The 26,344-nt window shown below is 33.5% G+C and overlaps 4 protein-coding genes across 8 annotated transcripts; 3 read left to right on the top strand and 1 right to left on the bottom strand.

Annotated features, from left to right (window-relative positions):
* Positions 1-2,437: 2,437 nt before the first annotated feature.
* Positions 2,438-12,020, top strand: LOC110635093 (mitogen-activated protein kinase 20). 2 transcript variants are annotated; one of them, XM_021784297.2, is made up of 11 exons: positions 2,438-2,854; positions 2,971-3,055; positions 4,991-5,399; positions 5,780-5,907; positions 6,039-6,098; positions 7,098-7,247; positions 8,930-9,085; positions 9,243-9,454; positions 9,612-9,713; positions 11,086-11,249; positions 11,336-12,020. In XM_021784297.2, the coding sequence occupies exons 2-11, from the start codon at positions 3,032-3,034 to the stop codon at positions 11,776-11,778; spliced, it is 1,848 nt and encodes a 615-aa protein (XP_021639989.1). In that variant the 5' UTR covers positions 2,438-2,854; positions 2,971-3,031; the 3' UTR covers positions 11,779-12,020. The 2 variants fall into 2 exon arrangements, with proteins under 2 accessions (XP_021639989.1, XP_021639988.1); XM_021784296.2 differs by having other exon boundaries at positions 2,438-2,850.
* Positions 12,021-14,483: 2,463 nt separating this feature from the next.
* On the top strand, positions 14,484-15,160 carry LOC110635097 (transcription factor PAR1-like). The gene has a single exon (XM_021784308.2). The coding sequence runs from the start codon at positions 14,608-14,610 to the stop codon at positions 15,025-15,027; it is 420 nt and encodes a 139-aa protein (XP_021640000.2). The 5' UTR covers positions 14,484-14,607; the 3' UTR covers positions 15,028-15,160.
* Positions 15,161-15,966: 806 nt separating this feature from the next.
* Positions 15,967-17,661, top strand: LOC110635094 (peroxisomal and mitochondrial division factor 2). Its single transcript, XM_021784299.2, has 2 exons — positions 15,967-16,361; positions 16,487-17,661. The coding sequence occupies exon 2, from the start codon at positions 16,503-16,505 to the stop codon at positions 17,427-17,429; it is 927 nt and encodes a 308-aa protein (XP_021639991.2). The 5' UTR covers positions 15,967-16,361; positions 16,487-16,502; the 3' UTR covers positions 17,430-17,661.
* Positions 17,662-21,304: 3,643 nt separating this feature from the next.
* LOC110635096 (uncharacterized) lies at positions 21,305-24,136 on the bottom strand. 4 transcript variants are annotated; one of them, XM_021784301.2, is made up of 4 exons: positions 23,766-24,135; positions 22,783-23,577; positions 22,560-22,658; positions 21,305-21,591 (listed from the first exon to the last, which is right to left on the bottom strand). In XM_021784301.2, the coding sequence occupies exons 2-3, from the start codon at positions 23,518-23,520 to the stop codon at positions 22,566-22,568; spliced, it is 831 nt and encodes a 276-aa protein (XP_021639993.2). In that variant the 5' UTR covers positions 23,521-23,577; positions 23,766-24,135; the 3' UTR covers positions 21,305-21,591; positions 22,560-22,565. The 4 variants fall into 4 exon arrangements, with proteins under 4 accessions (XP_021639993.2, XP_021639992.2, XP_057993413.1 ...); XM_021784300.2 differs by having other exon boundaries at positions 22,783-23,665; XM_058137430.1 differs by having other exon boundaries at positions 22,783-24,135.
* Positions 24,137-26,344: the final 2,208 nt, after the last annotated feature.

Consider the following 26,344-nt stretch of genomic DNA (forward strand, 5'->3'; position numbering starts at 1 on the left):
TAATATTAATTATAATTCTAATACTATGATCCTAATTAAACTAAAATTATAATTAGTATACATTCCTCTATAAAAATATAAATATAATGAATAAATGAAAATTATTTATATATATAAATTATTTTTTTACGAATTAAACGAAAACTAAACCCGAATACATATATAAATGTTTTTTTTTTCTTATAAGTTATTTTCAAGTTTTAATTGAAGTTTACTTAACTTCAAATTTTCTTCATTAAAAAAGAAATAAAGAAAATAATATAATCACCTTTCCTTCTAGTTTCAATCTCATGATGTAGATTCACATGCGATAATGTTTAGATATACGTGTTAAAAATGAAATCTATTGAAGTAGCCCATCAAGATGTATACATTTTTTTCATATTATAATTTTGAAAATCGATGCTAATATTAATAATTATAACAATGTTAAATTAAAATTTATTAATTTTTTCTTTGAAAACATAAAGATGACCTCTTTCTAACTTTACACCTACTCACTCTTTTTATACAAAGGAACTAAAAATGATTGAACGATAGTGACTACTTTTGATGTGCAAGGTTTAGGCACGTTTTGTCATGTAGAATTAAAAAGGGGAATTCATTTTAGTATTTATTAGAATTTTTACATATAAATAATTTCAGATGCTAAGATTATATTTGTAATCACGATTATATTACATATTTAATTACGTTATTTAATAATATAAAAAAAATTAATGTAATGAAAGAATAATTATATTATGTAATTAATTATATTTAAAGTAACATAATAATTATTATACATAAAAATAATAAATACAATTATAATTATTTATTTTAATTTTTTTTTATATCAACACTACTACTATTATTGTTTGTCTACTATTACCATTATCCCGCCTTATTACAACCACTACCACCACCACTTGATCATAGCTATCATCACATAACCATTGCCATTTCTACTATTATATAGTCACTGTCCTTACCGCTGCCTCATCTTGTTACTACCACTACAATTTTGTTTTGCTGTCACTATCACCACCTAATCACTGTTGTCGCCATCATTGCTACTATTTAACTATTACTACTACTTGATTACCAATCACTTGAATAACTATCACTTATCATTAATATTATAAATAAATTAAATATTAAAATTAAAATTATCATTATATTATATTACTTATATTTTTATTTTATAATTAAATATAAAAATATAATAATAATTATATTATATTATACTTTTAATTATATGATATCATTGATTATATTGTATTATATTATATTATATTATATCAAAATTTAATCTAAAAAATTTTAAATACATTTATTTATTAAAAAAAATTATTAGGTAATTTATATAAACTCCAATATGGATTTTCAAATGCTAATTTTTAAGCCTTAGAATTCAGTTGAAGTTGGATAAAACGTCCAAATTGGAGGAAGTGTTTGGTACGATGGTGGTTTTCGTTTGCCTACTCCTCTTTTAATTAATGAATGAGAATAGTAGCAAAGTTTTGTCCTGTTGCTTAGCTTTCTATATTTATTTTTCCTACCATATCTCTCCAAACTGATTTTGAATATTAGTAAGGAAAAATATATTTTTTTAAAAAATAAAATATAAGATATCCTTTATTTTTAGATTTATTTATTTTAAATAATATAATTTTCTGAATCTTAATGATCTTGCTATGCATAATATAAATATATATATATATATATATATTATTAATTTAATATTATAAGAATAGATATTTTAATAAAAAATATTTTTTATATATAGATTATTTTATGCAGAGCAAATGTCACTTAGATAATACATGTAATTCTACCTAAAAAATCTAAGATATTCGAACAGACAAAAAGCCATGCAGAAATGTAGAAATTGCATGCTACGTCATCAGCGGCCCCACCACTCCACCACAAGCCAGGATCACCGATCAATCAAACGTATGCCGTTCCTGTACCTAACACGCGGACCCACATTTCCCCACTGTAACATCCAGATTCTAGCCACGTGTCGTAACGCGTTGGCAAACGGTACCAACAGCTGTGCATATTATTTTCTTCTATGAGAAATCCCTTTTTTAAACCTCGAACATTTTTGCTATTAGCCTTTCATGCAAATTTATTTTTAATTGAGCCTCTCAACTTTTATTATTTTTTTTAATAAATTTAATATTAAAAATATTAAAATTCCTTCAAAAATATTAATAATTATACCAACCAAAATCCCACTTGCTATTTTCATTTTTAACCCGGTCTAACAATGAGTTTATTAAGTATTAATAAAAATTCAGGGTAAAATTGACCTTTCATTCCTCTCTCAATTGATTAATTCCCAACACCTATACCCTTGAAATTCCGTATAATTACAGAATACTACCACTTCCGTATTGAAATACCCTTATCCGAATATTTATACGTCCGCTAAATACCCCTGCTTCTTAATATGGCTCTAGATTCACGCTATACGTGATACGCCTCCCTGCCGCTGGCTCTCTCACTTGTCGGTGTTGAGATCTTGCAGCTTCTGCACTCAAAGCCACACGTTACAGCTTCCTTGAAGATTGAAAAAAAAAGGCTATAACGACTCTGGTCTAGGGTTCCTGAATTTATTTGGATCTTCACACTAAGTAAAGCCGAAAGGTTAAGGAAATGCTTGAGTTGCTAGTCTTCTTGTTACTGGATTGTCCAAAGGCGGTCGCTGCTTCATGCTAGCTTTTGTGGTCGGATTATGGGAAGCGGCGGAGGAGGTGGAGCAGTGTATGAGGGAATTGGTGGTGGTTTGGAATTTATGTACGGTGGTGAAGGATTCTAGGAGGAGAATAGGGTGGGTTTGTGGGCTGTTCATAAGGAGCAGGGGTAGGTGGGGCAAATGTGGCTGATCCTTTCTTCTTATTACTTTTGTTGTTGATTTTATTGTTGAGGTTTATTTTTATTTTTCTTTTTCTGGTTTGTTTTTATCTCAACTGGCCAAAGCAGATCGTCGTTAGGACAAACGATTGTTAAGTTTGGAAATTTTTAAACGGAAAAGGAAAACAAAATGCAGCAAGATCACCCGAAGAAGGTGATGGATTATTCTTACGTTAACTTCATTACTAAGATTTATTTATTCCTCCTCTTTTTTTTATTTTTTTTATTTTCTTTTCTTCTTTACATAAGAGAAAATTCTGAATAATTTTATGTGTCTATTGAGAATTTATCACTTTTTAGTACAATTGAAGAAGAAGGAGGAGGAGAAGGAGGAGGAGGAGGAGGAGATAATTATTCTTGAATGTTAATTAGCTAACACTTGCTCAACAAAAATTATTTTTAAATCTCCATATCATATAAACTGGGAAAGTTTTGCGTTGCTCAGGTCATTCAACTATTCAATCCTAATGCCAGAAAAAAAAAAATCTTTGGTAGTTAGGTAGGTGGGTGGGAATTTTTTTTTTTTTTTTTTTTTCTGGTAGGTTTTGTTATGAAAAAATTGTGATACAAACATATATGTCCTTTTGGTATTCTTTGCGGGAGATCCTGTATATATATTTTACTTGTAGGGTGCTTTTGACATCTTCTTCTTCTTTTCCTCCCCTAACTCTGGATAATGGCATCATCGAATCTAAATTTCTTCTTGAGAAGTGGGTTTCATTTTTATTTCTGGAATGCAATCCATTAACATAAATGTAAATTCTTTTCTTTGATTTCATTAGATGCCTTTTTTTTTTTTCCTATTTATTCTCCTTCCTTATCTACTAGTGGAACAGATTCTGACTAATGAGTGGATTTTCTTACCAGTTATCAAAAACTGTTTTTCCTATTAAATATTTGTGGTTTCCTGCATCAGTTCACCTCCATTTCTTTTTTTTTTTTAAAAAAAAAACACTTGATTTTATTGTTTTGCACATCCCTTTTTTATTTTCTACAACTTGGAGTAAATGAATTTGTCTATTTTCCAGTTTCTGAATATTTGTTTATTGCCTATATTTTGAGGCTGCAGGTTTGATTGCATTTTGGTTTGACGTAGCTACTTGTTCCTTTGCATTATAGTTTTCCTTTTCAGTGATCCTTCCTGATATGGAGGAGAAATTAGAAAATTTGTAATTCTCCGCTACCATATTAGTGATATGTGATAATGGGATTTGGTGGGTCTTCGTTCAGGATGCTTAAGCTTGTGAGTACTCAGTGTATCTAGATTTGATGGGTCTTAGTTTAGGATACTTAAGCTCTTAAGAACTCAGTCTATCTAGTTAAATTCATTTTTTATTTCCTTATCTTAGTACATGTGAAATATTTTTGTGTGTGTTTCGGTCTTTTCATAAGCGGTGCCATTTGCTTTATGTGTTTTTTATGAGTTCCAATTGTTATTTCCTGCTATTGCAATTGTCTACAAGGACTTTTAGATGATGTGGAGTCGACCTCTTCGGAAAATAAATTGAAATTTGTTGCAACAGAGAAAACTTCCAATCTTGATATGGTCTTATGGTTACCTTTTAGTAATAACAAAGGGAATTATCCATTCAATTATTCTTGTTAGAATGCCCTTTGTTCTTCTTTTTCCCATGTATTTCATACCATGGCCTTTTTAAATTAAAAGTTGAGAAACATTTATGTCTGTACAGTTTTCAATACGAATAGCATGATTATAGTTTTCATTAAGTAAAATGATACTACTAAAGGTTTACCATTGCTTTGTTAAATAGACATTCTTCAAGTCCTTTAAGTGCTAAATAACATTGGGCATGACTGTAATAACTCTTGATTTGACATTCTTTAGTAACACATACACTGTTCAGTTGGATATAATAAAAGAATATAATGGCAAAAAATGTGATGTGAATCTTATGCTAAATATAAAATTTCCATTGCTCTGTGTTTAGTACTTTAGTTTCATAAATTAATAGTTAACAAGGTTCCATACGTACAAACCCAAGTATACATACATACAGACACACTTAGAACATAAAATGCATGCATATCTGTATGTGTAACTCATCTAACGTGGAATCTTGTGCTTCAGAATTCGACAGAAGTGGACTTTTTCTCTGAATATGGTGATGCCAATAGGTATAAAATTCAGGAAGTTATTGGCAAAGGCAGTTACGGCGTTGTTTGCTCAGCAATTGACACTCACACTGGTGAAAAAGTGGCAATAAAGAAAATACATGATATTTTTGAACACATTTCAGATGCTGCTCGCATTCTTCGTGAAATAAAGCTGCTTAGACTGCTAAGGCACCCTGATATTGTAGAAATTAAACATATTATGCTTCCACCTTCAGGAAGGGATTTTAAAGATATATATGTTGTTTTCGAGCTGATGGAGTCAGATCTACATCAAGTCATTAAAGCCAATGATGACTTGACACGAGAGCACTATCAGTTTTTTCTTTACCAGCTTCTTCGTGCATTAAAGTATATCCACACAGGTATTATAGTTCTTTTGTTACTTTACTACTTCAATACATATTTTTCTTCATATTTGTCAAAAGCAAAACTGGGTTACTGCCAATAGGCCATTGTCATGGATGACATATATAGATGTGGAAGATGTCATGCCTTTTCTTGTTCTGACCATTTTTAGATTGGCGACAAATTCTCTACCTGCATAACTCAACTGTTTCAATTGTACTGTTATATTTTTTGAAACTTCTCCGTCTGTTGAAATGTATTGTTCCTGGAATTTTGGATGCTATTTGTTATTATCTTTATTTGTCTTTTTCACTCGTTCCTCTATTTCTTTTTTTATTCAACATTGGAATGTCTTGACAATGTGGCACATATCTAATCCTTATCTTATTGCCTGCAGCGAATGTCTATCATCGAGATTTAAAACCTAAGAATATATTGGCAAATGCGAACTGTAAACTTAAAATTTGTGATTTTGGGCTAGCAAGAGTTGCTTTCAGTGATACCCCCTCAACAATATTTTGGACGGTATGCTATCTAACATATTAGACCTATTATAATTGCTATACTTCATGTGTAGACCCAGATTTGTGCATACTTATCTTTATATATGTAGGAATGGAGAGGCTGATGGTTTGAAATTTCATGGTTTATTACAGGACTATGTTGCTACACGATGGTATAGAGCTCCTGAACTTTGTGGATCATTTTTCTCTAAGGTTTGTCTTTGAACATATGTGTTGACAAGTTTGAAATTGATTTAGTATTAGAGTATGATTTCATAGATCTAATAGCTATAATTGTAGTTATTTAGGACTAGGGTCCTGGACATGAAACTTAAGTGGCAGTTCTATAGGTTGGTTCTATTATTTTACGTACTCTTCTATGAGATGAGACTTCTGGTGAAGAAAGAAGTGGGTATTAGCATATTTAACAGATAATTTTCCAGTGGTTAAATTCCCTATTTGAGGAGATTATGTTTGGTGATTCAAAGACAATTATTGTTTTAACATTGCTGAGTAGTTAAATTATGAACTTGTTTATGAGCTAAAAATTATTGTGATATAGACATAGGAGTACAGTTGGTTCACTAAAGCATCATCTGTCAATGGCAGCTACCAATGGTATTGGTCATATGTAGTTGTGGGTTGTGGCTTGCTTTTGTAAATGCTGCTGGCCTCTTGCGAATGTGATTCAATTAATTGTTTATTTTTCTATGTTATTCTTTTCTTTTTCCTCTATCTTGTTTTGTTTCGCTTCTCCATTATGATGGTGTCCAATTTTTAATATCACGCTGCATCAGAGATGGGATGGTGTCCAACATATGACATCCTATCCAATCCTATCTTTTATGGCATTTTGCAACCCACATGCTACTCATCTAAGACACCCTTCATGGAAAAGCATATATATATATATATATATATATATAATCTTTTGAAAATGTTAGTTTATCCAGTGTGCATAATCCTGAGATAGCATGTGTAATTGTGTACCCTAAATCAGATAAATAATTAGCATAGCGAGGTAGGAAAACAAGTTTTTAGGTTTTTCTGCAACTGTTTTGGACTTATCATATATATGAGAAGTATGAAAATGTATATATTCTTTTTCCAGTACAATTGAAAAGAATGATTTTGGTTCTCTTGCAATTTTTGCTCTCCATCATTGCATTCCTTTTACTGTTGTTGTTTTAACTTAATGGCATCTGGATACAGTATACACCAGCAATTGATATATGGAGTATAGGCTGCATCTTTGCTGAAGTACTAACAGGGAAACCACTTTTTCCTGGCAAAAATGTTGTTCATCAACTGGATTTGATGACAGATCTGCTTGGTACCCCATCATTAGATACAATATCACGGGTAAGTCAAATTATCTTTTTATTAGTTCAGGTATAAGCATTTGGTCATGTTGCTCAAGTTTTAGTTTCACTCTTAGGCTCCATTTATTTCATGGAAATTATTTTCTGCATTTTTTCTGGTGTTTAGGGAACCTAGGAAAATTGGTTAATAGAAAATGTTTTCTTAGTGAAGGAGAAATTAGGCCATGTTCAAGGAAAATGACTCCTCCATCTGAAAAGAGAACAATTTCTGTACTTTGAAGAACTTATTAAAAGAGGGAGGCCTATATGGAAACTACATGAAGACATACTTACTAGTCTACCAGCTACTGTTCATCTTTGATAGAACACCAGATTTTATTTGTTTGAGAGTTCTACTCTGACATCACCTTTTGCATTTTTGATGTAAAAATTAATGTGAGATGATTTTATAATGGATTCTTGAATAATATTGGGTTATTAAATTGAATTGAAGAATTCAGGAGTTCTATGACAATTTTTATATATTGGGAAGTCAGCTTCTTAAGCCAATAACATTTGACCATGTGTTCAATAATGTTTGTTAAAGTGGAGTGCTATTGGAAACATTTGGCGAAGTAATGCATGGAATTAATCATAAAGCTATACACTTGAATTGTTGTAGAAGTGTTACCATGTAATTGTTTGTGAACTTCATTAACCAATGTCCCATTAACATGTAAAAATTACAAGATCATCTACCTAATTGTGTGCAAAAACTATCCTTAAGTAATCTTTTGATGTGGCAATGGAGGGAATTACTAGTGCCACTAGGCATCATTGAAACTTGTTTTGTGAGTAATGTTGAAGAGGTTATAAATATATATATATATATATATATATATATATATATAAAGAATCCTTGTAGCTTTTATCTTGATTTGGCTTTGGTACCATTTTTTTATGCTCAAGGAATACCTAGGAAAATTATAGATAAGTTAGTGTTAGAAAGAGTGAGAAGGGAAATGGGGGACCTAAAATGACATGAAGAGAAATGTTGTAAAAAGATTTACAATTTTTGGATACTGATATGGAATTGGCTTTAAACGGAGCTGAATGACAAAAAAGTATTTGTGTAGCCGACCCCAACTAGTTTAGGATTAAGGTTTAGCTATTATTCTAAACTGCTAGAAAATGATTTCTAACTGATTGCCATTATTGCAACCAAATAATAGGAAATTAATCAGAAAATAATACTCGAAATATTTTCCAGACATTATTCTTGGCGAAACAAATGGACCTTATTGCTCCTTTTACATCCATGCGTGTGGACTGAATAGTGAATACCCTCACCCACATGTACCACCATGAGCTTACACTCTCACGTGCACATACAATGATACAAACACCAATCCAGATAGTTTCTTGTACATAACACAGACATGGATTAATGTAGAACCATGAAAAGAAAATAAAAAATGCAGAGAAAAGACATGAAGCACTAAATTTCAATTTTAATCATCCTAATACAACCTAAGTACCTAAAGTGCGTCTAAGAATTACTTATATAGGTACTGTAAAATAACCTAACCCATTTAACAAAGCCAAATACCAAAAATGTCCTAATAATTAAAAAACCGAAACAACCTAAATAAACTATTTTCTTTCTAAATATGTAGGCCTATAATCTGTAACAAGAAGTCCTGCATCATAAATTTAATCCATTATCAACTTCATTCTTTCCAGGTTCGAAATGATAAGGCAAGGAGATATTTAACTACCATGAGGAAAAAGCAGGCCGTGCCATTAGCTCAGAAATTTCCAAATACTGATCCATTGGCGTTGCGTCTATTGGAAAGGCTACTTGCTTTTGATCCAAAAGACCGGCCAACGGCTGAAGAGGTTTGCTTTGTCTTCTATCTCTGTCTATCTGTTTTTTCTTTCTCCCCTTAACACAAATCTGATGACTAAATTTGGTCAGTTTAGGGTGTGGCATGTGGATATTTTTTGCTTTAGAATGTTAACAAGTCAATTTTTTTTGTGTCTGACTTTTCACCAGGCGCTAGCAGATCCTTACTTCAAGGGGCTGGCAAAAGTTGAGAGGGAGCTGTCTTGTCAACCAATAACAAAGATAGAGTTTGAGTTTGAGAGGCGAAGGGTTACAAAGGAGGACGTGCGAGAGCTAATTTTTCGAGAGATACTGGAATACCATCCTCAATTGCTCAAGGACTACATAAATGGAACTGAGAGGACTAACTTTCTTTATCCAAGGTTCCATTTCACTCTCTCTCTCTACACCTCTGGTGATAAGAAAACCAAGGTTCTAAATTTCTTGGTTTCTCTAATATTTTTCATCTTACGGATGTAGTTAATATAATTATACCTTTTCTTACACTTTACCCTAATTTTATAGTTGTTTTGTACACAGTGCCATTGATCAATTTAGAAGGCAGTTTGCACATCTTGAGGAAAATGGTGGTAAAAGTGGGCCAGTAATTCCACTTGAAAGAAAGCACGTATCTCTTCCTAGGTAAATATATATGGGATTTTCTCCTGCAGCTATGTTATTTCTTTACTTGAAACTATTCTTGTTCCTGCTCTTATTACTTTGCTATTAGTTCTTTTGTACAAATTATGATGCTTGACTAGTTCCTTGCTGTTTAGTAATATTAGACAATGGTGTTGATGATGTCAACAGCTAGTGTCTGTAATAGTTACAGACAGATGTTATATAACAACCCTCATGTTTAGTTGCCACTGTTGAGTTTGGAACCCTGAGCAGACTGCCGGTGATAAACCGGATACCATCGGCTTCATCTAAACTTCATAAATTTCTAAAAATTGGTGAGAGCCAAGGATGAAACCAAGTTTATAATTTCTGCATAAGCTGGCGGATGGAAAAACAGCATGGGCCATGCTTGAAATGAAGAAAATTTTATTGTTTGTGCCTGGGTTTTAAATAATGGTTGTTGCATCCCATGTGACCCATGATGCAACGAAAAAATGGCTATCCCATGTAAAATATATGGGATTGAATTTGGATTCACAGAATCACAGCTCTATCATCCACATTGATCCAATACATTGGTTACATTTATTTTGATTTGATATGGAACTTGATGGAAGTATTTTTGGCTGCTATGTTTAACTTTTGCACAGGAAGAGACATGCACTGCTTTAAAACCCTATTTTAAGTAGGATGAAATGGACAGTGGTGAGAATGTAGTGGTGTTGGATGAATTACGTAATGTTGAGAACATACGAGTGTGGATTAAGTGTAGAAGATTATTCCGAATGGGCGCATGAGAACATTGCAGGACTTGGTAGTTAGTGTCAAGCAAATGCAATGATTATAAAAGTTGCAATAATGTTAGCAAAAGCATTATATTCATAGTGAGGTAGTAATTCAAAGCAAAAAAACTAGATGGATCAACGGTGTTCATGTACACATAACCCATTAAAAGAAACCGAACTAATATGAATGTCCCAGATTGGAACATGCACACCCGAAGGATGGATAAGTGAATTCTGAAAATTGGTGCTCGAGCAGGGCACCTCCTCCTCTGTGACTACCAAGTACTAACTCATTGTAAAATGGGGGAGAAAAGAAAAAAAAAATGAGAAAAAGAAAAGAGGGAAAAGGTGGGGGGAGAGAGAGACAGAGATTAATCCAGACATTTTTCCTTGCCATTTCTTGCATTTGATTATTATTATTTTTTTTCTTCTCTCTTCCCTTTCTCCTTGACAGAAGTATAAACTGTTACCTTTCTTGCCTTCTTGGGTTTTCAATATGTTGCTATATAAATAGACCCTGACCTGGAGCTACAATGCTAGGTTGTGCTTTGTGATTGGCCTTTGTTTCCTTTGAATCACCAACTAATTTCCTTCTATGCCGTTTACAGGTCTACAATTATACATTCAAACACAATTCCTCCCAGAGAACAGACCATTGCTTGCTTAAGAGATCGACAGTCTGCTGAGGAAACATACAACAAAACTTCCCGATATTCTGATGGAACTCATGTAAATATATCAACCCTGCAGGCACCACAAAGAATTCCACTAGGTACTGTCAGTTCTTATTGCCATCTAATTTTGGGGTTAAATATTGTTTTGTAAGTAAATAATGGTTTATTGTATATACTGGAACAGCTAAACCGGGAAAAGTTGCGGGGTCAGTTGTTCCATGCGACAAGGGAAGTATCATGAAAGATGCCTATGACCCAAGAACTTTTGTCAGAGGCTCATTACTTCCTGCTCAGGGTGTCCCTTCTGCATATGGTTATCGCAAATCTAGCACAGGGAAGCAAGAGAGATCCGCCTTGGAAAATCTGAGTTCTTCACAAAAGCAAGTCCAGCAACGTGGCATAACAACAAAATTTGCGCCAGATATAGCTATCAACATTGACTCCAACCCTTTTTTTCTGACCCGGGCAGGAGTGAATAGGGTGGAACAAGTTGATGACCGAATTACAATCAATACAAACTTGTTGCATGCCAAGGCTCAGTACAGTGCGATCGGCACTGCTGCAACTGTGGCGGCTTCTCACAGAAAAGTTGGGACTGTTCAATATGGTATGACAAAGATGTACTAAAGCTGTGAAAGGCTTTGTGCCAAACGGACAGATCCATGTACAGGAAAATTAAAAACCAAAGGAGAGAGATGGTTTCTCGGGTACATAGTATCTGATTCTGTTAGGCAGTAGGATTGGTCATGAGAGACTATATATCGGGCGTAGGTGGTCAAAAGGATATGTATATTAGATAAAATTCTATATAAGAACTCCATTTATAAAAGAAAATAACAAGGAAAGCAAGCATGGCTTCTCTTTCCTCATGGCGGTGTGAATGTGTTCTCAATTGCAGATCCTTCTAGTTAGTAGTTACTATTTGGGAATTTGGAGTTCATCTTGCGGCTGAAATATGGATCGGTGTTGATGTGTGTTACTAAATATAGATTGTAAAAGACTAGTTCCCATCCATCAACATTGAGCAAAAAATGACCATTCTTTGCAACCTATGATACTTACGTCCAGGTAATGGGTCACTGCAGAAATTGGACAATCTTGTCCGCTAGGGCTATATCCCTTCATTATCCAAGCCTCATAATATGGAGCATATGTAAGAGCTTGATGGATCATTTTCCCACTGACCGTTGAACCCGTGAAGGCAACACTACACTGGAGATGTTGAATTCTTCTCCACTCATTACCTTTCAAGCTGGAGATTTCTGGACGCAATTTAAACCATTTTGGCAATTCGTAGAATTTTAATATTCGAATAAGATGGAATTATTTGGTTTCTAATAGAAAATGTGGATGTAGCTATAGCATCAACATTAGGGAATACCAATCTACTAAGGAACATACCAGCTAGTTGGACTTCTCTGCCGTTGCTCTATTTAATTGTTATCCAAAGTTTTAGCCTCTTCTTCGTCTCTCTGTGAAATTTCGTAGCTCTATCAGAGGTAGAGAAACGTGTGAGTTGATGTTCCATGACTTCAATATTGTTATATTGGTGGCTTTGAATTTTGGTATTATTCTTTTCTCTGTCTTAGATTTGCGTGCTTATTATATCAAGTAGAGGCCCACATGATATGAAGCCTCGTGTTTCCTGCATGAACACAAATTCTTCTGTTGCCATTTGCGGCGGATGGCGGAGACGGATTTGATTCCCATGGATGAGTCCTGATGGGCAAAAGTGAATGATTGGTTGTTCAGAAACATCGAGGTTTAATGTTTAAAAACGTCAGGTAGAGGTTTTAGGTTTTGTGCGAGGATGACATCGTTCATAGACCACTGCGAAAAGTTACCGTCCGACACGGACACATTTCTGTCCGACATGGAAAACTAGGAGAAATACAATCAACTAGAACTTGTTATTGTTTATTCACAACTACAAGCATGTTGTTACATTTTCTCGAACTTACATGAAATGCTGGGCATCAACTCCGTTTTTATCAAATTCCCACTTGAAGAAATCTGTTATGGCATTTTGTCTTGATTTGGACTTTTTTTTTTTACCTCAGAATTTTCTTTTCTGTGCAAATTCGAACAAAACATGAAAGTTGATTACTACTGTACTAGGAGCAACGCAAACTAGTTTTAGGGTGAAAGGATGATCATAAGCCTGTGGTTGCACATATTCATTTTAGATTTTGGTTAGGCCCTCTTTCATCTTCCTTTTTGTTATTTGCATATTTATTTTTAATTTCCATAACTTCTTCAAAACTTCAAGTGAAGTTCCCTCTCATGGAATGTGAAACGAGCCTTGCAGGGATTCTTGAGATCCCCTATATGCGTGCAAGCTCTCTCTCTCTCTCTCTCTCTCATGCTTGCTATCAAGAACACAATAATTCATTAACAAAAAAATTCTTCATATGAAGAAGATGAATGATTGAGGATAATTAACCAATGATATTGTACTTGAAAAAAGTACGGAGTAATACATAGAAAAACAAAAATTGTGAGACTAGATCTGTGAAGAAAAATGGAGTAGCTGTTGTGTGTAAAAGAAACAACTGATTAGGTGGCTCTGAATCTGATCACAGTGAGCCCCATCTGCCCACCACCCTCACTAGCCCCATCACCTATGCTCCTTTTGTTTCCCTCTTGGAAACACCACCACTCCCTCCTCTCTGTGCCTACCGCTACCCTTCTTCCCTATTATTTTTAAATTTTTTATACAAAAATATTATAATACTATTAGATTATTAATATAAAATTAAAATCTTGACTTTGTGAGTTTTTAGAGTTTAACGTTAAACCCATAAAGGTTCTAACAATTGTGATGACTTTCCTAAACAAGATGTTATCACAATTAGATGCGGAAATTCAATGGCTATTAAAAATAAAAATACTTTGTGGGGCTCAAGGTGGGACCCGTCTTAAAGGTACACGTGGCGCCCATGCCATTGCTAGTGGTATGGATCATAGGAGAGAGAGAGAGAGAGAGAGGCGGGCACATGGGATGTGTTGGGTTCAAGAAATTCATGTGATCACATGTGCTTCCTCTTCTCTTTGCTTTGCTTAGTGGACCCACGTCACAACCTATATTACAGCCACAGCCACAGGTGATCCAAGGCACTCGCCCACTGTGGGAGCGTGGGCTATGAAACCTAATCTCCCACACACAATTCCACCATCGCACCATTCACTGGGTCCTTCGCAAGCTTTTGCTTGTTTATATGCTTCCTCTGCATGGCACATGTCGCCACTAGATGTCTCAAAACGACCACGCGCATAGAAAACGAGTGCCTTTCACCTCCACACTACAATCCAAAACAAGGACGCCGAATAAAGGTGGGCTCAGCTTCGTTGGCATTGACATTTCTGAAACACAACAATAATTCAACAACCTCAGCTCATTCTTAGCATTTAGCAATAACACTTCTTCTTTGTTCTTCAGGCTTCTACTGTGCATCCATGGATAATAGTTTAAACCTAGCAGCCATACCCGCATTTCACAAAAAGGAAAGGACAACCCACGAAAAAACTGAGGGTGAAAACGCAGTGCATGAATCTTTAGTGGGTATCCGACGAGGAAGGAGACCGGAGACTCACCGCAAAACAAGAAGGAATAGAAGAAAAATGAAGATTCAAGAAAAGGATCATGGGGTGATGAGTGGAAGCAGTCAAGATGATGATGATGAGAAAGAAGAAGTGGAGAGAAAGATTTGGGCATTGCAGAGGATAGTGCCTGGAGGAGAGTCACTTGAGGTTGACAAGTTATTTGAAGAGACTGCTGGTTATATATTGGCTTTGCAGTGTCAAATCAAAACCATGAGGGTTTTTGCAAGCTTTCTAGAGGGGATGGAGAAGGAGAAGAGCAAGTTGGGAGGTTAAAATTAAGGGTTCTTCCTACACTAGTGGGTTTAATTAATTCCCCCATATTTCTTTTTAAAATATTTTTAATCATATTGTGAGGTTTTTTTCCCCTTAATTTTTCTCTTTTTAAATTATGTTTTTTTTTTTCCAACTCTTGTGGGGTTTTTTACTTTTTTTTTTTTCCTTCCTTTTTTTTTTTGATATATTTCTTTTTCAAATTCTTACTTGCAGTGAGAAACTTATGAGAATGTTGAAATATGGCTTTAGTTTAGGAATTTCAGTTACTACATTTGTAAGAGATTAGAGGATGTTAGAATGGTAAAAATTTAATTCCATTATTGGTCTGCCTTAAATGCTATCATCCCATCATAATAATAAAAAAAAAGCCCTGAAATTAGTCGCATATCAAAAAGGGTTAGTAGGTTCAATACTCTCAACTCTCTCACTTTACTCACCAATTACATTTTTTTTAAGGCAAAACCCATATTTTAACCCCTAAAATTTTAAAGTTTTTGATTATTGGGCCTGTATAGAATTACTTTTTATATAAATTGTTCCCTCCATTATTATTTTTTTTTCACATTAAGCCCCTCGGTCATATGTATACATGTATACTGAGGTTTGGACAGTTTGTGAGGGCTTATAGAGTTGACAATTGACATGGGATATAGATTTACTGTCGATTTAATTGATAAATCTTATCCAATAAAATTTACAGTCGAGTTAATCTCAAATAAAATTAATGAGCCAAGCAATCTTCATGTCATTTAACTTCTCAAACTTTGAACCTCAACCTTTTCCGAATGTATTTTCTCGGATCAACATGATGGCTAGCGGCGTTGTGTAGTCTTTGACTTTGAGCTTTGTCCCTTTCATAACCCAATAATGTATAAATAAATAAAAGACATTGTCACTTGTCAGCGACAGCTAATTTTTAGCTTTAAATTATATGCATGCAGGCTTTAGAGTCGGGCCTCATTTTATTCTAACTACTCCACCTTAGAAACATTTAACCCGTGTCGGCCCAGACCCAGCCAGGCCCGGCCGTGGAATGATATATTATTATTGCATATAGCCCAAAGTAGAACTTCCCCATGAAAGGAGGCACGTGCTTCGCATATGGGCTAATCGCAGGTGGATCCTGCACTTTAAACACGGGCACCTCACAGTCACGGACTCTTGAATTTGGACGCTTCTCAGCCGTCCATTCCAATGAAAAGAAAATAGCGAATCGGATTCGTCATTTCCACTTCTAAAAGAAAGGCGGACGCTGTTTTGTACATTCTCCGTTCTCACCTTCCTGGAAAATCTACTCAAACTTTCTTTCTACAAATTTAACAACGGTCTTTAAGGTTTGTTTGGTTGCCGAGAAAATGTCATCTATGAAACTTTGATTTTCTTATCATCTGATTCATTACTAATACTTCTTTTCTTTTTTTTTTTTTTTTTCCGCCTCCTTTTAATTTGGACTCTGTAGTTTTAGGGCTTAACACATGGCGGATGAGGAGACGATCGCTAACGGCATCGAAGGAGAGAATGACGATCAGACGGGTGAGAGCTTTTACGATGTTGATGAACGCGAGAACGAAGCCAAGCTGAAGCAAAAGATCGAAGTCTTGGAGAAGGAGAAGTTCCTCCTAGCCAACGAAAACGGGAAAATAAAAAATCAGATGAGGCAATTAACGGTGGAGATCGATTCACTGAGATCCGGAGAGTTAGAGCTGAAACTGAGGCTGGAAGCAGTGGGTAAAGAGATGGAACAGTCGGATGAGAGCAAGAGAGCGTTGGATTCCATTGCTAACAGAGCTGTGCAGCTCGAGACGGAGGTCTCGAGGCTTCAACATGACTTGATTACGTCGATGAGCGAAGGTGAGGAGGCGAATGCTGCAATTTCTGAGCTGAAGAGTATATTGGGAGAAAAGGAAGTGAAGCTTGAGGAGTTGAAGCAAGAGAAAGTGGAGACAGAAAAGAAAGTAAGGGAATTCGAGAGAAAGATTGCGGTTTTGGAGGTGAAAGAAATCGAGGAAAGGAGTAGGAGGGTGAGGATTGAGGAGGAGATGAGGGAGAAATTAGCTGAAAAAGAGAAGGAGACGTTTCAGTATAAGAATAAATTCCTGGAGCTGGAGAATGAGGTGGCAAAGAAGGAGGGATGGGAGGATAAATTGAAGGTGTCGGAGGAGAAGGTGAGAGACATGGAAGAAAAGATGGCAAAGTTACAGAAGGATGCGGAGGAAGCGCGAAAGGTGGTTGGTGGATTAAAGAAGAGAACTGTAGATGCTATTAATGGCATTCGAGTTGATAGCTTAGATAACGAGTCTAAGGGGCTGAAGATGCAATGGCCGGTTCTGGCTGTGGGATCAACAGGTGCTATAGCTGTCGCAGCTGCTGTGGTTTATGTCTGCTATGCTAGGCGGGCGTAATTCAAGAGTTTAGGGTTTGTTCGATACCCTATTTTAAAAAAAATTAAAAAAAAAAAGAATATATTTCAATTTTGTTAGGTAGGATGTCATTTTGCTTGGCCTTGTTTTTGAGCTTATTAAGGATCGTAGTTTTCACTAATTTCTGGCGTGTTTTTGAAGTTTAAATGTTAGCTTAATTGTTTTATTGGAAATACTAAATTATTCAATATACTTGTAGAGGAATTACTTGAGATGGGTTTAGTGCAGCTATTGTACCAACCACTGGCATTGTCTATCAGTGAGTAGTGTATCTGCCCCAATATGTGTTTGTTTGCCCTTTGTATTATGAACTTAGTTAAGATATACAGCGGACATAGTTTTTCCCAAGTTCTTTAGTATCCCTTCGCACCATTGAGTAATCAAGACGATAGAAAAAAATGGGGTAGTCGATGTTTTGTTCTGTGTGATTAATGTTCTATTTGTGTGAGGAGCCTCACCTCACCTCACATACCAGCAGTTTTGTTTTTGTTTTTGTTTTGGTGTTGGGTGTGTTGTGTTCATGAGTGCTGCTTTTATCACTATGCCATTACAAACAGTGACTTGATTATTTTACCATGTCACTCCATTATTTCCTTCTTGTCTGGTCATATTAAATGCTTACTTGTATGGCATTATGATATTTATCCAGTCTATTCTATGCTTGGTTTTTAAATTCTCCAAGAGAATACTATATTTGCCAGACATATTTGGTAGCCAGATGCTCGAAACTGATAGCATTGAAGGAATGATAAAACTCTGTTTCCAGATGAGTGGTTTATTACTTCATTTGTGTAGTGATCCTTGATTGCTTGTTGAACATGAACCATGTCAATTGCATAGGATGCCTTTTATATGTGTTTGATGGCATATAAACTTGGATTGTTTCAGTTTTATGCATGCCTTTTTGCTTCGTAGCTATACTATTGGCTTCATGGATGGATTTAAATCATAGACATGGCTGCGTTTGCATTTGCGGTCATGGTCATGGGTAACAAAAACAAATCTGTAACGTAAAAAATTTATAAAATTCATGAAATGAATTGATAGTAATGATATAATTAAAACTAAGATACAAAATTAAATAATAAGCATAAATATATCAAATAAAGATATCAAATTCATATTTTTAAAAATTATTTGTATTAATTAATTTAAAATTAAAATAACTAGGATTCTGAATGTACATATGGAGCGTGGCTCAATCAGTGTAGTAGGATCTTGAATGGATTAGGAGAATATGGATGTAGAAGTGTAAGTTAATTGCTATCTTCATTTCAAATAAATTTGATGATCTTAACTTAAAAAATAAAAAATAAGATGTGTAAAGATGGAAAATTTGAGAGAAACTAATGGAGAACTATAGGAATCGAAACGCAGTAAGCTTTAAAATGAGCACACAGAGTGGACCAGAAAATAATATTTTCTGTGGGCAAGCAATAAGCAAAATGGTATTGAGCTTTTGATTGCTGAAGCTGAACTTACTCTTTTGCATGATCCTCTAATGGCTGTTGTTTTTTATTCAGAACCTTTTTACAATTCTTAGGTCACCAAGCCTACTATGATGGGCATGACAACATGGTAACCAGAGAGCTCAGTTGTCCAGTGAGGACTACCGAAGGTGATCTCCATCATGTCTTGGGATCTGGCAATCTTTTCCGGATTCGGATATGGCACTTACCTTAATGATTACTAAATAGTAAGAGGTGTCATCTCTGCTTCGAGTACTGAAGTTGAAATGGAGCTTCACCTTGAAAGGTAATGAGTGGAGAAGCATCGAACATCTCCATTTCTCCTTCGCCTTCTCAGGCTTAGCTACTTGTATAAGACCCAACCCTGTTTGGTTAGTTAAAAACTAATTCAAGAATGGGAATGAATGGATACGAATGGATGCAACCGCCTTTGTGGTTGATTGAAAATTTAAAATTTTCTTTTTTATTCTCACAAACTAGAGAATCTGATTCCAATCAGCAAGGAAAATGATCCAAACAAAAGGTTTGTGATAGTTTCATTTGATTCGGCAGATGAGAAATTCCTGGAGATGGTAACAGCGCCAGATTATACTCCTCAAAGCTGGGGCATGGATTTTAATGTTCTAGGAGACTGCCCGTGTGTGCCTGGTTGCACGTATGCACTATATTATGAGGCTTGGATAACGAATATAGAACAATTTAGACTACCCAACGACAGGGATTGCAATGAACGAATTATATACATAGAGAGCCTTGTTTCCCCAAATACCGATGAAGGTTCAAGAGGTGCGGCTAAGGCCTGTTGGGCAGGGCAAGTAAGAGTAGAAAGAAGCAACTGAGAGACAATTACATATTAGTAGCCTCCATTTGCAGGTATACCCTCCCTGTTTTTTGTTGTTTCTTGCTAGTTTTTCTGTTTCCATTGCAAGTAAATGAATTTCATTGCTTTTTTTTTTTTCATCTATGGCTAATTATGTGCACCTATTCATAATATTGATACTGAATAACTTAATTAAGGAATCTATTCAAAAGAAAATTAATATATATGGTACCATAATCTTTCTAAGGCCTTAACCTGCAAACCTAATCTATCAATGAAGAAAATTTTGAGCACGATTGCACCGCAGAAATCCTTACTTCAGTAATGCAATTTGTTTTACATTATCAAGCTGGCAATTCTTTTGTCATTGACTTAAACAGAATTTCTTTATTTTTAAGTTGATTAGGCTCATTAGAGTTTGAGCTCAGAAACTTTCTAGCACTAGATACGACAGTATCGCAGAATGCCTTTGTTGAATACCAGCGGCTTACAGCAGCAGTAATAGAATGAGTTCAAAGGTCATGATCAAACAATGAGTCGTCACAAAGGCATATGAATCAATGTTCATTCAATAGAAACAGAGTTCTACTATTCCTTACACGCTATCAGTTTCCAGCATCTAGCTACCAAATATGCCTGGCAAAGATATTTCTCTTGGAGATTTTGAAATACCAATCATAAAATAGTTTGCATAGATATCATAGTGACATAGAAATCAGCACTTAATATTGAGTTTCTAACAGATCAACCAGGCAACAGGGAAAAAATGGAGTGACATGTATCTTCTTTTAATGGCATAGTGATAAGCACACACGAACACACAATGACTGGATGTAAATATTGGCTTGAAGTATTATGGGTTGCAAAGAATGGCAATTTTTTGCTCAATCTTGATGGAAGGATTAGGGAACTAGTCTTTTACAATCCTGAAGAACAGATTGTTAAACAATTTAGAGTGCCCAATGACTGGGATTGTTATGAATCAACTATATAACATGGCCTGGTTTCCCTCAATGCTGGTGAAGGTTCACCAGGTGCGGCAGAGGCTGAGGGGCAGGGTTAGTACGAGAGAAAACAAATTAACAGAATGAAGCAATTGAGACGGATTATATTAGCAGCCATCCTGCTTTAATGTTTGTTTCTTGTTGGTTTTCTGTTTCCATTGCAAGTAAATGGATTTCATTGTTCTCTTTTATATCTACAGCATAATCAGCAACCCTAATCTATCTATGTCAGCATGATTTCATGACAGAAACCCTATTGCAGTGGTGCAAAATATGTTGTTTTACATCATCAAGCTGGCAATTCACTTGTTAATGAATTAAACCAAATTTCTTTTTCAGTTGATTGGTCTTTGACTAGGTTCGAACTCGAAACCTTACTTCAATACCACTGAGCTAAAGCTCCTTGATAATTAAACCCAGGATTCTATTAACAACAAAATGCCTTTGTTTGAATGCTACCAGCTTACAGCAGCAATGATGGAATGAGGCCAAAGATCATATGATCAAAGAACATGGCATATGAATGAATGTTCATTCGATCGAAATCTGATAAGCCAAAGTAGATAACAAAGTAATCATCCTCATACACCCTGCTTCTTCCAATTAAATAAATAGCATTGTGAAAATATACACACGAAAATGTGGGTTTCTGCCACCAAACTGTTAACCACAGCAAACACACCACACAAATAACAAACTTGAGCTGCCTACCAGGTTTTAACACTCATTTCAAACAATTAATCTTGAGAAAATTCACCATGGCACTTTTTCTTCTTCAATACTGTTGTACAGAAAATTTTTGAAACCATAAATTATGATCTGCAAGCTTCTTATGAAATTATGCATAGTATCTGCATTACAGTAAAGATAAAGAAAACAAAAGTTAGGCATTTGTGTTTGCACAAGTTTTGAATCTCTGAAAAAGAAAACAATATTATTTCTTTCATGTTTACTTCCATACTAAACAGAAATTTTAGGAACAAACAATAATTTCGACCAAGTGCCCTGAAACGTGAAATCTTTTAGAAGAATCCAAAAGTACAAAATACATTTCTAGAAGATCCATACACTTTAACTGAAAAACCAAAACTCAAATAAATGTCCATCTCCAATTTTACCACTGGTGATAAAATGGCGAATGTCAAGCCCAACTATATGAGGATCTGGATATTGTGTTAGGTTGATCTGTTCTTTAGTACACTCCAGGTGAACAATTTTCTTTCAAGTAGACAGTAAAACTACCAGACACTACAGCGTGTGCTGTGCTAATGACTAGAAAAGTTCATTAAAGATGGTAGCTTGAAAGCAAAGATGGAAACAGCAAGATAGCTTTGCTCATTTTGATGCTATGTAATGTTGAAAAATTGAAACAATGCTGGAAGAGTTCAAGAGTGAAAGTTTCCGCCTGGCCTTTTTCGCTTGACAGAATTTTCACATGATAAATGTCTGTCTCAATTAATAAGCTTATAAAAACCCGACAAATACGAAAATTCTATGAAAAGCTAGATTGGATTATCCTGGATTGGCACCTTTACGTAGCTCAATTTTAATCCCCCAACCCCACAAAAACTTCTTTCTTAAGATGCTTCAGTGTCGAACCAATTTAGTCCCTTGACAAAAACTCATGGTACAGATAAAAGGGTTCCAGGCTATTGTTCTACACATCGCACAGGAAATAATTATGCCAGTTAAACATATACCTATTCACAATCAATCCAATCCTTCCCAGATTAAACCAAAAAGAATTGAATAAACAAGTTCATTATTCCCTTAAGCCAAACAGAAATGACACGAATTTATTCATTAGTAGTTGACTCACCTTGATTCATCGATTTGAGCGCCGGAGAACTTCAAAAAGGCCACAGCAACTCCTCCAAGATGTACGTTGCAGGGTGCGCTGACTAAGAGATGTAACATGCTGCCAAGGAATTCAAAAACAGAATAGCAACATTAATGAAAAATTCTAAGGCTAAAATTGTGGTGTGAAATAAAGGAAAGGGTAAATGAATCTCAATCATTGGATATCAGAGAATGACACTGACTGGATTTCCTTTGCTCTCAGGGAAACCATCACTACTGCCAACAATAGTAGCATTGTTTGATGGCTTCAGTGAATCATCAGTATTTTCCTCGGATTCTTTATCAACAAAGCCAGAGGGCTCCCCAGTGTTCTCCTCCAAAGCTATCACTTTTGCTTCCTCAACTCCTTCTGATACCCTATCTGTTGCAATTGCAGATAAATCACGTTTATCATCAGAAGATGGCAGCCTTGTTTCCTTAGATCCATCTGACACCACTTCAGATACACCTCCATCAGTCTCATCCAGAGTTGTCTTCTCATTGGTCTCATTCGAAGACGGGAAGATTTTCACTTCAATTTCTTTTTGTTCCACTTCAGTCACATCAGGCTCCTGTGATTTCTCAATTGATGTTTCTGTAGTCGAAGAGAGTACTTGTGGCAAAGGCACAATAGACTCAGCTGACTCGATTATGATGTCAGTAACATCTTTCTTCACCTCCTCCTCTAATGTCCCTGAATCCTTTGCTGAAAGACTCTGATCTTTAGCTTCCGCCTCTTCCTCTGGACCGTTGCTGCTATCAGAACTCAGCACATCATGAGTTTCTTTGAAAGACTCAGAATTCCTATCAACAACAATTTCTCTCACAGATTCAACTTCAGGTTTCAGTTCCTCAAATTCTTTGGCAACTCCTCTGTTGTCTTCTTCATCTGTTTCCACTTTCTGGGCCACCTCAATTTGCCCATTTGAGAACTCCTCCATTGCCGGTTGAGAAGAACAATAAGAAAAGTCTCCCCCTCTATTTTCTCTCAGAAATATCTATAATACGCAACAATTATGAGATATTTCACCACAATTACTTGCTCTATTTGTATTTAAATGAATCAAGAATTCCTATGCCAGTATGCTAAAGAGAAGGAAGAAATACGGGAATGGAAACAAGTCAAGACATAACAAATGAGTAAAAAACCGTCAAAGAAAAACTAGAAAGAATAATCTAAACTCACAGAAAAATTGGATGGCAAATGGCAAGCAAATCGAAAAAGCTTGAAGTTGAAAGGTAGGTGGAGAAGACTGGGAGGTATTATTATGGTACTTGAAACATTGGACAGATATCATATTGTGCTGGGACGTGGAAGCATGACTTGGAGGGAGAGAGAGTGCTGAATGGTAGTTGTCCGTGAGGATTTTGGAGTTGAAGCACGCAGAAGAGAAGCTTGGAATGGCAGTTGCGGGAGATAATCTCCAGTACACATTCACTCTCATTATGTACGATTCATCTTCATATTTTATTTTATGTTTTAAAGGAGATTCATATTTTTTATGAATAAATATACACTGCTCTGAACATATTCTAAAATTATCTTTTTTTTTTTTTTTTAAGGAAAAGAACTTTATCAAGAAAAGCTAAAAAGCAGAAAGCTAGGAGAATACAAGGGAATGAAGAAAAGGAACTGACTAAGCAAAGGAAAATGGTTACAAAAATGAAATGTGTTTTAATAAAACATATATTAATATCTAATGAGTAATGATACTTTTTTTTCTTTTATGAAAAATAATAATCATAACTTTTTCCTTTTATAATTAGTCATAACTTTCTTAATCTATATCCATCTGTAATATATAAAAATATGTATGAAGGATTGAAATATTGGAATTTCTTAAAATGCTCTTCATTATTTTTATTATTGACAACTATAATATTTTTTCATTATTTAATTAATTTTAAAGTTTATATAAATTCAAAATTCTTAATCTTATTTATATTTAAATTCTACTTAATTAAATTCTTTTATAATTCAAAATATTTATCTATAATTATAAAATTAAATATTTATATAATATATAAAAGTCGAAAGGGGACATTGGGATTTTTAAACATACCTTTCATTATTTTTTATTATTTACAAAAATACTAAAAATATATTTATAGTGATAGAGAAATGATTCGTCGCCAATACACAAATGTCATAGCCAATACATAAATGAGGTTTATCCATACGAAATTGTCTTTTAGCGACATAATGTTAGTCGCTGATACTCTTATATACAATGACATACAAAATCATCGCTAACAATATTTAATGACAGAATGTCAGTCATTAAATCTATAAAAATTTCAATTTTTAATATTTAAATAGTTAACATAAATTAAATTTTTAATATTATTTTAATAATAATTTTAATTATACTGAAAATTATATTACAATCATTAATATAATAATTTTATAATTTTATTTTCATAAGTATTATTAATTTGTTAAAAATTATCTAATTTATTACAATAAAATTAATAAAAAAAATCTTAAACACAGGTTCCCTTTTACACTAATTTATTTTTTTAATTACTCTAAATAGTTATAAATTTATAATATTAAATTGTATTTTAATTTAAGTATATATATATATATAATTTAAAAAAAATTATCTTATAACTTTTTTTTCTAGAAAAATATTGTTATGGATAAAAATATAGCTTTAGCGAAACTTCAATTTATTTTTAAATAAATAAAAACATGAAAATAAAAGTAAAATATTTTATATTTTCAAATTAAATTTTGATATAATAATTTAATTTTTTTTATTAAAAACATTAATAAATTATTAAAATTAAATTTGAATTTTAACGATTTAGATAAATAGAATGAACTAACACTACTTTTATAATTTTAATAAAGCTACTTAAATTAAAATTTTAAATAAAATTAAAAAGTGCTTATTTTCAAATAATTTTTTGTTGTAAATAAAATATTTTAATTTATAAATTTATTAAATTAAAAAATATTTTCATAAAAATTATTTAGACTTTATTCGAATGATTAATTATTTAAAATAAAAATTAATTTTAATTTTGCATTAAAATTTAATAAAAATCATAATATCAAATTCAAACAATCATTCAATTCCTTTTTTTATCTATTTAAATAAGTTTTATATTATTATTTAATTATATAAATATTTGAAATCATATTAAAAAATATAATTAATATATAACATATAATAATAATAATAATATATTTTTAAATTATATAATTTAAGTTTTCATCAATATATTTACAATATATTTTTTTATTTATTAATATTTCAATTTTTAAAATTTTAATTTCTATTATATAAAATTTTATATATAAATAAAAAATTATAAAAATCCATTCAATTATTAGCCAAACTTTTTATTTATAGTCTTGTATTCTTTTCAAATATTTAAATAATATATAATCTATAGTATATGTAAAAGTATGAATGAAAGGATAAACTTATGAATGGATAAAAATATTCTTAATTACAAGTATGAATGAAAGGATAAACTTATGAATGGATAAAAATATTCTTAATTTTTATTTATTTATAATTATGTATGTCATCTTTTATTATTAAAACTAATTTTAAAATTTATAAAAATTTAAATTTTTTTTATCATATTTATATTTAACTTCTACTTAATTAATTTTTATTATAATTTTAAAAAAATAATAAAAAAGAATTAATTAAAATCATTTTTTTTAAATCGCAACTTTCACATTTTAAAAATTAAAATGATCAATTTTCTTTAAAAGAATTAGCTAAAAAAATGATTTCACAACTT

This window comes from Hevea brasiliensis, chromosome 16 (assembly GCF_030052815.1).
Source record: "Hevea brasiliensis isolate MT/VB/25A 57/8 chromosome 16, ASM3005281v1, whole genome shotgun sequence".
NCBI lineage: Eukaryota > Viridiplantae > Streptophyta > Magnoliopsida > Malpighiales > Euphorbiaceae > Hevea > Hevea brasiliensis.